At 35.1% G+C, this 15,285-nt stretch overlaps 1 protein-coding gene across 1 annotated transcript in view; it reads left to right on the top strand.

Moving 5' to 3' along the window:
* The window catches only part of Ap5m1 (adaptor related protein complex 5 subunit mu 1), a 37,192-nt gene extending 22,917 nt beyond the window's left edge, over nt 1–14,275 (top strand). The window contains exons 7-8 of the mRNA XM_026384091.2: nt 9,048–9,145; nt 13,986–14,275. Of these exons, the coding sequence (XP_026239876.2) occupies nt 9,048–9,113 (66 nt within the window). The 3' untranslated portion in view covers nt 9,114–9,145; nt 13,986–14,275. The remainder of the gene's footprint in view (nt 1–9,047; nt 9,146–13,985) is intronic.
* Nucleotides 14,276–15,285: the final 1,010 nt, after the last annotated feature.

Genomic DNA, 15,285 nt, shown 5'->3' with positions numbered 1-15,285 from the left:
ACATATTGCTTGGAGCAAAAAAATTGGCATGAGTATCTCACTGGTGTCCTGCCTTGTAAGCAGGTTACTTTGGAATCCAGGTTGATTTCTCTAAGGACCTGTCTAATCTGTAATTGACGTCAGTGTAGTGGCAGAACACATGCACAAGCATTTACAGATTGATGAATGTGCACGAATGGAAACTACCTGCTGCCATTTTTCCAGTAGGAAGTGAAAATCTGCATGTTGAATAATGCATTAAACATTTAAATGCTGGGGCTGTGGCTCATCAGTGATAGAGCGCTTGCCTAGCATTCATGAAGCACTGGGTTCAAGCCTCAGAACCATGTAAAAATAAAACAAAGCCATTCTGTCCATCTACAACTAGAAAAAATTTTTTAAAAAATTTTTAAAGTCAAACTGTATGCTTCCTTTATATGACCTTCTTTTAAATGATGGTTTCTCTAAAAAATTATTTAGTAAATACATAATGATGAAAATGTTCAAATTATTATTATCCCTCTTAAAATGTTTACCTTTTCCTTCAAGGGACTTGAGTGCCCTCTGCAGGTTATAAAGAGATAATTAATGACTATATCTATTTTTGAGCCTGTGATTTTTTTCCCTTTCAAAATTGCAGAGCCCATTATGTCTAATCTCAAAGCAAGCATGATCCAATTTATATTGTTAACCCTTAATTTGCCAGGGATTGAAGGAGGAGTTTCTTTTCTGTACATGTTTTGTTGTGTTTAGTGTAAATGTGATTCTTGTGAGCTTTCCATGTCACTTAACTAGGGTCCTATAAATATTTGATGATAACACATATTCTCTCACAGAAAGAAGATTGGGAAAATATTTAGGTACTTTGAAATGTTTTAAAGATTTTGAGGCTAGTTTATTTCTTGTTGCATTTGGAATAGTGTACATTGGAATAAGTCTTGCTTTGTCCACATGCATCATGTAAAATTATGTGAGACTTCAGTTTCTTGATTGGGTTTATGAGTGATGATTGTGTTCAGGCTGAAAAAAACATCTTATTTTTTTAAAAGGATGGAACAGATAGCACTTCAATATTATTGTTGGTATTATTGTCCACCAACTAGAAAGAATATTTATATTTGAAGAGCAAAAAGCAACATTTTCATCGCCATAGTGTGGAAGTACATGAGTCATTCATGTCTGTGAAACCCATACTTTCTCAATGGGAGTAGCAGATTTGTTTCTAAAGGACATAGAAATTCATTTGTATACAAAACTAGAACTGGAGTGCTGGTGGCACTTCTGATTCAATTAACTTACTTGGTGAAGCTGCCAGGGAAACTAAATATGATGAGAACAAGAGGAATGACTGGATCAAATTAATAGAAATAGATCTTTTTGCAAGCAGCGTAATGATTCTGATCATCAACCTTGAAAAGTAAATTAGAACAAGCAAATTACTGTTGAAAAATTCTTTTAGCACTCTGCTGTTGCTACACAGCTAGTCATGGCTCAGCCTGGGGCAGGGAAAAAAATGCACTCAGTTTTGGTTGACAAAGGAAACATTATTAAAGTGAGTGTTTACATTGTGTTTATTGAAGTGTTCAAAGAATATTTGTGGCATCTTCAAGCAACCTGCTGCTCTCCAGACTATTATAGTGCATGAGTAATAATAAAAATGGGTCACTTGTACACTTTAAATAAGTGCCTTAAACTTTTAAGTTTCAAACTAAATAGTGCTTTCTCTTCTAAAGATTTTTTTTTTAATTTTTAAAATTTTTTTTTTTTAGTTTTCGGCGGACACAACATCTTTGTTTGTATGTGGTGCAAAGGATCGAACCTGGGCCACACGCATGCCAGGCAAGCGTGCTACCACTTGAGCCATATCCCCAGCCCCTCTAAAGACTTTTTTTCTCTAGAAATTGAGCCAATTTTTTAAAAACATTCATTTCTTTGAATTTTTCTTGAATATACCTTCCAGTTACTTCTACATCCTTTGTGTAACTTTTCTCCCAGGATCTACAATGCATAAGAAATAATCCTATTCCTTAATATGCTAAGAATCACAAAAACTAAAAGCAATTGTGAAATTACTGACTAGTGTCCAATTGAGTATATAATATGTGCATTAAAAAAGATATCTGATTAGGGTCATAACTTTTGAGAGCTACAATTACCTTAATCTACCTCAAAAAGATTAAATTGAGAATGGAAAAGATAGTTACTAACAAGCCTGCCCATCTGACATTTAAAAGTTTTTATATATATATATATATATATATATATATATATATATATATATATATTTTAGTTTTCGGTGGACACAACATCTTTATTTTATTTTTATGTGATGCTGAGGATCGAACCCGGGCCACACGCATGCCAGGCAAGCGTGCTACCACTTGAGGCACATCCCCAGCCCTTAAAAGTTTAATAGATCTTTATTATTTATACTGGGAAAATAGGAAAGTAATTAAAAACCTAGAAAGAATTTTAGTTTTTATCTTTCTAAAGAGATCCATTGAAATCATTTTTATATTTTAGAAATAATAGAAGCATGGTACTTAACAGGGATTAAAATACTTTATTTTTATTGACCAGCAGCCCCCAGTACAAAAAAATTAATCTCAGGTATTATTGAATATAAGTTAAGTGTTCTGAATTCCCTTATGAGCTAATTTTTGAGAAACTATTTTCTTATATTCACCATGGGACAAGTTGTCATTCTTCTTTATTTCAACTGCTTATCACAGTTACCAAAGATTATCCCACACTATAAATTCTTAAGAACTTCCTAATCAGATATTTAATTATATGCCATTTCTATAATGTAGTTTCAGAGCATCGTATATTTATTATTTTGATGTCCAGAATTAATAAAAAATATTTCTTTATCCATAATCATCTAAGGAAAATCTTTTTTCGAATCTAAAAGTACATGCCAATCCTCTGCTTTTGCTAAGGCAATAACCAGTTGAAGTGGTCAACAATGTTTATACCTTCTTAACTGATATTAATCAGTTTGGATTTTGTTGTTGTTGTTCCGTTTGTTTGTTTGTTTTAGTGGGGGTAGGGGAGTGCTGAGAATCAAACCCAGGGCCTTGCACCTGCTAAGCATGTGCTCTACCACTGAGCTACTCCCAGCCCAGAGAATTAAGGTATTAAGGGCATATTGCTAGTGATAAATTAATCAAAAATAAATTAATTCCCTTATGCATATTTAAAGAGCACATGCCACTTATAGTATTTAATATAGAAGGCCCAAACACAAACAAGTTATGGCTTAGAATTAAAACTGCTGATCTAGTTGAAATGGAGGTCTTAATTTAGTCATTAAAAATTCATAATGTTATACTTTTGTTGTGCTATTATTATATACCACTCCAGAATTAGACACAAAGACAAAAAATAGTCCCAGATTTTGAACAATATATTATAACTTCTGCAGTGTATTGGCATTGTAATAATGGAAAACTACTTCTCTTCATTAATACACAAACTGTCCAAAGAGGTGATGATTGAAGCTTTACACCAAGTAGATGAAGGACATCTCAGGGCAACATATCTATAGATACCACTGACAAACAGAATCACAGAAAGCTGAACATCTGGTGTAACAGAACAACAAAAGAGGTTATGTTTATGCAAAACCTTTTTGCCTCCAAATATTCGGGGTTTGGATATATAAGAAGAATATTTCTAAGGAAAGCAAGTATATTTAACTTAGTGACAAATACAAAAATATTCCTACATAGTGAATATGCATTCCCCTACTATCTCCACCATTTACCTCCCTTGCTAATTCTGAGTGAATTTTGTGTGTTCACATGTGCTTGTATATTTACCTCTTCACTGGCAATGAAGAAGATATAATGGTGTATATATAGAACTATAAGGAAAATATTCACGAGAAAATATTAATATAACCCATTGATATGATAATGTATATTGTATTAATTGACATGCTAAATTTTATTAGGGTGTTCACATCCACTATAACATCTCCCTTAGAACATATTCTTTGCCTGTTTCCTTCGAGTATAGATAGACACACTTAGAGATATCCATGTGTGTGTAAGAAAACAAGAAAAATATAAACTCTATAGAGTAACAGCCTCAGATGGATTCATATTAGTATTCAAATCTTTAACTCCCACCCAAAATTTTAAACTTGGCTATCACAGTCATCTTCACATTTTTTTTGTATTCCCAGTGCCACCAGAAACACAAAGGAAACTTAGTGTTGATTCAGTGAAGTAGCAAAATGTTAGGTACATAACAAAGCAGATTGTCCTCCCACCTAAAACAAATCAGTGATGTTTAAGTAAGTGATTTTGGTTTTTGCATGTGTGTATAAAAATTTGATTGCTCAAATAGTGGTTCAATTCGCATTCTGCACCAATGAAATCTGCCCTGCAATTGCCATCTCTAGCACTATTCAGAAAATTTCTTGCCATTGTGACTGCTCTTTAGACACACTAGACAGCCTTGGCCCAACCTGTTAAACTGCAGCTGCTGGGGCTGCCCATCCCAGGACACATTGCTTCCAATCATGCTTCAGTGAACCTTAAAACATTTGGCACTCCCATCTTAAAAATTCTTTTCTGGGACTCGATGTACTACAGCTTTGTAAGCTCCCCATTATTTACCAGAGTAAAACTTGTTTGGGGTTGGTATCAACCTGATAGGCCATGATTCCCTTCATCCAATAAAGCACAGCTTTCCTTGATCCCTATATACTGATGAAATGAATTGGATTTGCCAGTATCTAAGAAATCAAGTGATTACTTTGTTTTGTTTGTTTGTTGCGGGGGTAGGGATAGAACCTAGGGCCTCACACATGCTGGACAGGCACTCTACCATTGACTATATTCCCAACCTCGAAGTGATTATTTTTAACATTTCCATTAACCATACAAGCAGAGTGGTAAAGAGAAAATAATAGTCTTTGAAGTTCACAAAAGCCTGGTTTCAAATCCCAGCTCGATGTTTACAAGCTGGGTGGTCTCAGAGACGTACTTAACCTTTGTGGTCTTTGGTTTCCTCCCAGTTCCTTGGGGTTTCTATGAGTATTGAAAGATACCAAGTTCTAAGTGCAAAGATATTCGGTGTTCATTCCTTTCTATATTGAAGATTTATAATGGCCTTTTCGTAGAACTGACTATAATTAGGTGGCTATGCCTTTAGATTTCAAAATTACATTAATTGCCTATTTGCCTCTGATTTTGAATGTTCAGCTGTTATATTACAGAAACACCTACCTACTCAGTTGCTTCCATGGGTCCTTGGAGTAAATAAAATGACTGTAGAATAGAGTGGGTGTAGATGTTGTAAAGTTTGCTTAAGTTTAACATTTCATTATTCATGGGGAGACACTCAAAATTCACACATTAGAAAAACAGTCATATTCTACCAAAAGTAGGGTTGAGTGAAAATAAAATTTGTCCACAGGAACATTGAACAAATTTTATTTGTTTGTTTATTGTGTGTTTATTGTTAGTGTGGAAATCATCTGTTCTTAAGATGAATCACCAATTAAACCTGAGTTGGACATCTGGGGAAAAAAGATGTAAAATTAGATAGGCTGTGCATGCTTTCCCCAGAATTTACAATCTGAAAGATATAGAAATGCTTCAAGGTACCAGCTATTACTTTTGGGGTTTCTTGCTTTTTTTTATAAAAAATAATTTTTAAATTGTTTGACAATTTTTCAAAATATCATATTGCTTGATTTATTGATTTGATGTAACATTATTTGAGTTGACAAATTTAGCTTCTGAAAATCTGAATTTTCATAACAAGGGCATTTATATCTTACTAATGCCAAAAAGAGTAGAAAATTATTCTCAGAGTAAAGGAACATTTTATTTTATTCTATGAGCACTTTTGCCCAAATTAGTACTATTGAATAAGTTACTTCTGGCAGCAGCTACAGATTTCTTAAGGCAGTAAACATATTTCTTCATGTTCTCTAGGGCTGTCTCTCTGCCACAGTGCCAAGTTTCTCTGTTGTCTGAATGTGAGAAAGGGCATCATGTGATATTGTGGCTTAACTGTGACCCTCAAGAACTGCCACTGAAAACCATTCTCTTCCACCCAAGGAGCTTCCTGACTTTAGGTCTGACATAGAAGGGTCCCCCTTGTCCTTTCCCCTGCTGCGCTGGAACATACAGTTGGTGCCTGAGAGCTTTGTAGGAGCTGTGTGTACTCACATTTTTTTTATAATTATTTCTCTTCATAGTTTATTTTTCTCTCTGGCAGGCACAATGGCTTTATATTTTTAATAATAATATGAAATCCTTAAATTTTGAGTTGATTTCATATAAAGAAAAAATATTGAGTAAATAATAATTCAGGTGGTAAATGGCTAAATACAAAGGATGAAACTCAGTGCATAAAAGTAGTCTTGGGCCTTAATGAAAATCAAAGTTTGATGTTTAGAGAATTTAAAAGAGGTAACTCTTATATTCTACTTAAGATAGTTTTCAGGAAATCCTAGGAGGAGTTAGTAAGTAGTGTTATCAGTGGAGAATATACTGTGGTTCTATGGTTACGCATAGTACAGTCCAAATGTCATTTGTCTTTAGGGAGACCTTGTACCCAAAGTCCTCATTTGTAAAAAGTAAGATTGGTTCCTGAATTAAATGAGCTAGCATATCAAGAGAATGGTACAAAGTTAGCACTAGTTCATTGTTGGACTTCCTTTAATGCCTTATGAGCTGAACATAGGTTATAGCTTTGTATATCCATATTTTTTTGTATTGTTATAGTAAAACTAGAGGAAAGCCAAGGATTAAATACCCATTTTTTACTGCTGCACAAATAAATTAAAAGTTTGTGTCAATAGCAAAGTCAGGTTTAGTATTTCATCTAGGTAAGCTAACCAGCACTTTGAATTCGCATACATACATATCCTTATAACATCATTTTCCTCTCTGCTTTAGTAACTGGGAAACTGAAAGCTGAAATTCTTTTATTAAAGGTGTGCAGAACTTTTTTATATACTTGTTTGTTTAATAAGTTTGCATTGCTTTCACTTTTCTTATTTTTCTCTTGCTTCAGTTATTTTATCCTACTGCATTCTATTATACTGTTTATTAATGTTGTAACACTATATCCTTTATTTTTAGTATCCTTATATTTTTGGAATAAATATAAGGATTATTTTTGCAAAATAATATCATTGCATTGCTGAATAATGTTCCAAACAAAATTTAAGAAAGAAAGGTTGCAGAAAATGTAACATGATCCTAAAACTGTCTATGTCAGCCAGTTCCCTTGTAAATTCTAACATTATGGGTTTCATTCTTGCCCCAAAACAGCCATGTTCTGCCACCAATCATTGCTTTACATCAGAAGCCATTAGAATCTGTTTGACTATTAAGGGTTGGGGACATAATTAACAGTCCTACCATTTCATGTCTTCAAATACATGTTGTCTTTCAAATGTGTCTTCTCTAGAGATGATTCCAATGAAGCTCTTAGCTAGAAGAGTATCTAAGGGACTTCTCTATGCAGAAGCCAGCAAAGTTGATTTTGAAGCTGCAGAAGAAAAATGAACTTTATGATTTCCTCTTTTTAAATAAAACTCTTTTATTTACCTTAATCACCTTATATTCATGAGGCTAAAGAAATCACCAATGTTTGGGGCTGAGGGTGTAACTCAGTGTGAGACCCTAGGTTCAAGCCCTAGCATTGCAAAAAATAAAAGAATATGCCACAAGGCTTGAAGGCCATTAACAAAGAAAGGAATGCCCAGAAAAGATCTGGCACAATGTCAGAATGAATGGCAAACTATGTAGTTAACCAGAGAGATTACTTTAAAGATCAGTTGCAGATTCTGGTATGTTTATTTTTAAAAGAATCTCAATAATAGGCATACCCCATACAGCAAAATTTTACATGTTTCTAGAAAGCCAAAATATTTTCAATATTAGGATTTATTTGGTTTCTATTTGTACAAAGCATAAAGATAAATTATAAAAATAAAAATAATAATTTGAGGGTCTTTTAAAGCAAATATCTATTTTGACAGGAAAATTACAGCAATTGTACCTGTAGTGCATAGGCTAGGACTGAGACTGCTTAAAGTGAAGAGAAAATAAAAGTGTTTTTACATGTGTTTTCTTATTCTAATTTGACTACTCTACCAAAGGAAACTAAAAATTATTTTAGAGGTCATTGTCATTCTTATGACAATCTTGTGATTATTTGTACTTAATGTTAAATATTTCCTGACATTTTTACTTCAATTATTTTTAGCTATTCACCCACAAATGCAGTACAGCTGACATAATTACCCCCCTTTTAATTCACAAAAGACATTTATTTACCTATTTGTTATAATGCTTCTCGTGCTAGCATGCTGTTTCTGTGACAAGACTACTTTGAACACACACTAGGTAAAATAATATTGTATATTGCACAGCAACCCCAATAACTGAATGTTAATTTAACCAGTGAAGACAAAGTAATTATAATAATAAAAATTCTTATCTTTTAATGGAGTTAAAAATGGAACTCAAATTGGTCTTATGTAGCTCATTGGCTTAGTAATCACTAGAAAAATCAACCAGTCAAGGTGCAAAACATTTGCAAGGCTGCAAGTAGTTAATAGAGATCCTAGCAGATCTCAGTGTACTATCAGGGTATTAGTGGCACACCTAGAATATTTGACACCTGTCAACCTCCACGTGACAAAATTATTTTCAGTAGTAATGAAAAGAACAAGTGTGATGGCCAGAAAAAGATGTGTAGATAGTGAAAATTGCTTTTTACTGAATATATATGTGTGTATTCATAATAATAATGCAGGTTAAAAAAAATAAAAAGGAATGTATTACAGAATTTTAAAAACTGACCATTTTAAATTATATAAATGTATCTTCAGTGAGGGTTTATACCTAAATATTGGTCTGTTGTAATAATGCATAACAACATTACATTAACCAGTAATTGAGGTTGTTTTTCCCCCAGTACTGGGGATCAAATCCAGGATCTAGCACATGCTAGGCAAGTGCACTACCATTGAGCTGCATCCCTAGACTCTGTTTTTTTTTTTTTCTTTTTTAATTTTAATTTTGTGACAGGGTCTCACTAAGTTGTCCAGGCTGCTCTCAAGCTTGGAATCCTCCTTGCCTCAACCTCTCAAATAGCTGGGATTACAGATGTGCACCACCATGCCCAGGTATGTATTTTTTTTTAATATTTTTTAATTGTCAATGGACCTTTATTTTATTTATTTATATATGGTGCTGAGAATCAATCCCAGTGTCTCACACATGCTAGGCAAGCGCTCTACAACTGAGCCACAACCCCTCCAGCTGTGTATTTTAATAAACCAAAATATCTTGCAGAATGTAGATACAATTTAAACAAATAAATTATACCACCAATGCACCGTTGTTTTCTTGAATTATATTTAGTTTAAAGCAAATGGTTAACAATAAAAAGAAGTATTATTCATATTTGGTAAGACTTGATGTTTGAAATAAAATCTGTACTTCTCATGAGCTGGGATTGTAGCTCAGTGGTAGAGCGCTTGCCTCACCCTGGGTTCAATCCTCAGCACCACATAAAAGTAAATAAATAAAAATAAAGATATTGTGTTCATCTGCAACTAAAAATTTTTTTTAAAAATCTGCACTTCTCAAAAACAATACTCCATAGAGTTGGCACGCTATCTTGTCTTTATTACAAAAACTTCATAGAATAACTTGGGTTGTTTTTCCTCTTCAAAATCACTGTTGTTAATTTCAAATATACTGTTTAAAAACAGAATTATGTAATACAAAGTTTGGAGATAAAAATTGCTTTCAAAGCAGGTTTCATTGTTTCTCAGTGTGTTTCCTGAAAGGAGTGGGTACAGCAGAGTTTATATGTGAAAGCTTAACTGTACAATTGGGAATTCTCCAAATTAATGTTTCTTAAAGGATAAATTATCAAATTGTGCTAACTAAAACTTTGATGTGTTTTATTTCAACTCAACAATAATAATCAGAGGAATTGTTTAGAATTTAGATCAACCAAAGATAGTTTCGGGGGGGATTATTTTATCACTAGCATTATTTAGAATTGTTGGCACATGGTGGTAATAAAAAACAGCCAAATCTGGTTAGTATTGTTGTTGTGTTTAACTACTGTATAGTGTGTCCCCTACATCAGCAGGGGATTCTCTATCCCTCAACACATTACTGAATACACTTATTTCTTCTAACCCATAAAACATGCTTTGTACCGTGTCATTTACAACACATACTAGATATCCAACTGCAGAAAATATTCAGAGAAGTGCTGCACCACTCTGAAACCTATGTGTTCATAAATAATCACAGAAGGAGATCAAGAGTACTATTAGTAAATTAATAATTGTTGAATAACTTCATGTCAGTCATATGCTTCCCAGTACCTTCATACATGATTAGTTCTGCATCATCGTATCCCACCATTAACACTATAAAGGCGCTTTTTTTTTTTTTAGCTCATTTAACTGTGGAAGAAACTCAGAGCTGGCCTTAAGAGTTCAGTTGACCCACAGCATTTTTGCCTCCTCTTAAGTACACTCCTAGAATCCCCTTTGCTATTTCCCCAGTCCCAGATGCTCAGTGCTTCTGTGCTCCTGGATTTCTGGGATCCCTTCAAAGTCTCTGTGTCCCCCACTAAAGTATTAGGAACCTTTTGTGTTCCAACATTCAGAGGATTTGCTTTTCAAATAGGATTGCAGAGTGCGTAAAGCTTAGCACAAAAGCCAATGGTGTGGTTTTTGATATTGGGAGTATACTGTATTGTGGGTTATAGGGTCTCCATACTACCTCTCAAAACACAGTAAGTACATCACCATCCTACTTGCATGGTCCACCCTGATACTGTGACATAGCCAAAATCATTGCCTATGATTTCAGACACGAACATAGGGCTCATAAGCTTTGGGGAGCTTCTATGCTGATGAGGACAGGTTATCAAATCTTTTTATAAAGTCACAGGTTTTTTCTATCTTAAAACAAAACCCTTCAGATTCAGACAATGAAGCTAAGAGCTGCATGAGAACAGAGGATTTTTGTTTATTCTTTACCTAATCCCCTCAGAACTAAATGATCTGCTGTCACTTTCCACATCTCAAAAAATATGGGAGCAGGGCAAAATAACTAGATCATCTCTTAGTCTCTTTTTTAAAAAAAGTCCTCTTTTATAAGATATAGATATCAAATTTTATCATTTGTAGCCACCTAATTTTGGGAGAAGAGTCAAATTAATAAAAAAAATATTGGTAAACCCGATGATAGAGCTTATTGTTAGGAAAGAAAGTTTGTAGAGTTATAAAAATCTTTCCCATCTATAATCTTGATAATTTATCCTTTAATAAATATGAAGTTGGGTCATGATTTAAATGTTTAAAATAAATTCTACCAAGAGATAACTATTGAGAAACTAAGTGCCAAGCATTGTTCTGAGGAGATTAGGTAAAGAATAAACAAAAATCCCCTGTTCTCATGCAGCTCTTAGCTATAGTTAAGAGAGGGCAGAAAATAGAAACATGAATAAGTAAAATATGTAGTATGTGAGATGATGATAAATTCTTTGGAAGTAATGAAGGGAAAAGGAATAATGAGCTCTGGAAATGGGGTGCAGTTTTTACAACGTATGCATAATGGTCACAGAAATTGGAGGGCAGAAGGCATAATGAACCCTTTGTAAATAGGAAAGGAGCAGCAAGCGCTGTAAAAGGTATCAACACACTTCATGCAGGAGAGGTGACCCAATACTTGATTGATGCAGGACAGCAGCCATCGCAGGACAGGTGAACATGAAGTACTTCCATTTCTCAAACCAATATCTTGATACAATTAAAAGATCTTAACTGCTGTACTTTCACAAACACTAAAAGTCTAATTGCCATTGCAAACCCCCTTCTGAAGCACCAATAAAATCCACAGACAGGAAGAATAATTTTTTTTTAAAGAGAGAATTTTTTAATCTTTTTTTTTTTTTTAGTTTTCAGTGGATACAACACCTTTATTTTATTTTTATGTGGTGCTGAGGATCAAACCCAGCGCCCCTCACATGCCAGGCCAGCACGCTACTGCTTGAGCCACATCCCCAGCCCAGGAAGATTAATATTTGTTAAACTATTATATCTTAGGTAATACTATTTCTTCATAAGACAAAGTCTGCTATTTGACTTGCTTTTATTTACTTATTTTCATATTTCTATTTATTTATTTCCAGTAACTCTAACTAGAAGTTGGAAGTTAGAAATGCAGTCCAGGAAGCCCCTTTGAGGGTGTTTTAAGGGAAGGATGGGAGAGCGATCTGGGTTTTTGAGGGAGCTGAGATTTGAACCAGTCCTAATTCTGGTGAACTAGTGAGCTGGAGGATATGGGGTACAATACAGAAAAGGATATACATGAGAGGTTCACCTTTGGTCAAATTCATCTCCAAGGAAGAGGGGTAGAGAGCTTCTAAAAACTGTTTTGTTCTTCCCAGAGAAGGGGACAGGAGAACATCCACTTTTCAACAGTGACTCCATGCGGTAATCAGAAGCAACAGCAGAAGTGCACAGGCATGATGGACCTCAGGATTCCACTTGATAGAGTAGAAAAGTTGGACCAAACAAAAGTCTCTTGTGCTTTTGACAATGTAATATGTGTGGGTGGGGAGGGGGATCCACTAGTTGTCCATATTTATCCATTTATGTATGGACAATTTGTAGAGCATTCAAATGTATATCTCCAAATTGCATAAATATCCTTCCTTTTAAATTGAGAGGAAACCAAGTAAACTATCTATGCACTATCACCTAAAGTAAAGTTTGAATTATGATATCCAGGAGGAAATTTTGATAGTACTCAATTTCACACAAAAATTTACTTATGCTATACAAATGTGCAACATTCTAGGCTGAGTATGAACAAAAATAATAACTAACATTTGTTAAGCACTATTGGTTGATCCTTATACATTTTCTCTTTTAATCCTCCCAATAATCCATGAGAGTTTGCTTTATTAGCACCTCCATGTTGCAAAGGAGAAAAATTGAGACCTGGAGAGATTAAATGGTAGAGCTAGAATCTGAGCCGAGGGCAGCCTGTCTCAGAAGACTTCTTTCTTCCCTTTCCAATACAACACCTTCCAGGAGGCAAACCCGATTCTCTTTGCCCTTTGCAAAGTGAAGCCTACTTCTCTCTTTTTTTCTTTCAGTGGTCTTCTTCCTAACACAGAAGCTAAATAACTGACATTTATCCAAGTCCATCTTTTTCCCTAATTAGGTTGTGTGAATATTTCTCTGCAGATCTTTCCTCTTTCTTAACCTTTCCTTTTATAGACAGGGGCATTCAGATGACCTGTGCTCTCGGCAAAACTGCCAACATGATGCTTTGCACTCATCCGTAAAATAAACTTTTCACTCTTACTTCCTCCATTTCCACAAGCAAATGACTTATTCAAATTTTATAAGCAAGAGGTGAGAAAAATGTAAATGTGATTCTTTGAAATGTCTCCTTTGAGTACAGGGACCGTACATTGTAGGGGCTAATTGTCAGAAAAGTTTAATTGTTACCCGCAACTCAAGCTTCCCTCGTGTGCAGGGGCACACCATAGGTGCTAATAGTGAGAAAATTTGACTGTGACTCTGCCATGCTCTCTTCATTAAGCTAATGGAACATTTTCCTCTCATTTTCTCCCTAGGGAGGCTGTAGGAGTACAACCTTATAATTGTTGCTCTTACTGTAATTGGAGGTAGTAGGAGTATATATAATCTTATTGTCTTTTCTATGTGGTGGTAGTTTATTTATGACCTATTGATAATTCCCAGCCAGCAGCAGAAAACTCAGTGAGTATTACATTAGCATTGCCTCCTAGGAGAGCAACTACTAAACAAAGACTATTATTAACCAGAAAGAACACCTACTAAGGATGGCCCGTCATACCAAATATAAACTTCATTACTGCAAAGATTGACCCCTCTGGATACCATGGGTGTTTTATTTTTTGCACTAGAATTTATTGTCTTAATATGTACCTTTGTTTAGACATGAGGTCTGTGCTTCATGAACCATTTGGGAAAGTTCTCAAAGACTACCACTCATCTTCTTCAAAGCAATGGAGCATCCTATTTAGCCACTGAAGTTGTTGGAGTGCAATAGGGCAGGAGAAAAACATTAAAAGCCAGCCTTCATCTACTGGTTTAGAGCCACTGGACTGTGTTGAATGTGGTTTGGACCAGCAAGATCCTCCCCTCAGAAAAGACCCTGAGATGCCCTTGGAAGCTGTTAACCCAAACACAGGTACTCACACCTTGACCTCCTGCAACCTCCTATCATTCTTGATAAGCTAATCCTTTGGCACCATCTACAAGATGTAACATTATTTAGGGCATTGAGTGTTCTTTGAAATTTTCCCACAGTTCATGGGTTGCTTTTGGTCTTCATTAAACAGTAATGGAAGAAAATTTGTATGTTGGATGTTTTGCTGCTTAAAATAGCTCCAAATACTGCCTTATTTTTGGATAGAAAAAATCTTTTCTAAGGCCAGATTCATAAATGTAAAAATATAAGGTGACATTTACAAGAATGTACCATTGTATACTCTGACTTACAGGACATTCAATATTTTAATACTAGAGTGCATGATCAAATATCTGAACTGTTAAAACTTACAAGCTGCAAATTGGCATTGATCTAGCATCTATTATGTGACAAGCACAGTGCTAAGAACTTTCATAGATATTTCATTTTATAGTCCTAGAGTAGGCAAAATAATGGCCTCCCAAAGTTGTCCATGTTCTAATTGCCAAAACTTATGGATATGCTACTTAGATGGGAAGGAACTTTGCAGATATTATTAAGTTAATAATCTTGACATTGAAAGATTATTCTGGATTATCTTCCATTTATCCAAATCATTATTAGAGGGAGGTAAAAAGATCAGAGTTGGAAAAGAAGACATAACCATGGAAGCAGAAGTCAGTGTGTTAGGGACCACAAATCAAGTCAAGATGGCGCCTGGCAGTTTGCCAGGAGGAGTGGTTTATGAGGCCACGCCACCGAGCCATTAAGATGGTGGGGATTCCTTATTAGCTGACTGCTGTATCTAGATGATGCTAATTGAGTCAAGCTGTGTGTAATCAGTTAGGAATATATACCTCTGCTGTTCCGCAATAAAGCGGTTCCTGCTACCTTGGGTTCCGCTACCTTGAGTTCCTGAGTTCCTGCTCAGTTCCCCCTGAGCGCCCCCCCCCCAGCCCGCCCCGCCCCGCAATAAAGTAGTTCCCGCTTCAACCTCCCAGTTATTTTGTCCAGCCGGACTGTGGCATCAGTGTGATAAGGCCAT

Source organism: Urocitellus parryii, chromosome 6 (assembly GCF_045843805.1).
Source record: "Urocitellus parryii isolate mUroPar1 chromosome 6, mUroPar1.hap1, whole genome shotgun sequence".
In the NCBI taxonomy this organism is placed as follows: domain Eukaryota; kingdom Metazoa; phylum Chordata; class Mammalia; order Rodentia; family Sciuridae; genus Urocitellus; species Urocitellus parryii.
The sequence above is the reverse complement of the archived record's forward strand: the minus strand, read 5'-3'. Positions and strand labels throughout refer to the sequence as shown.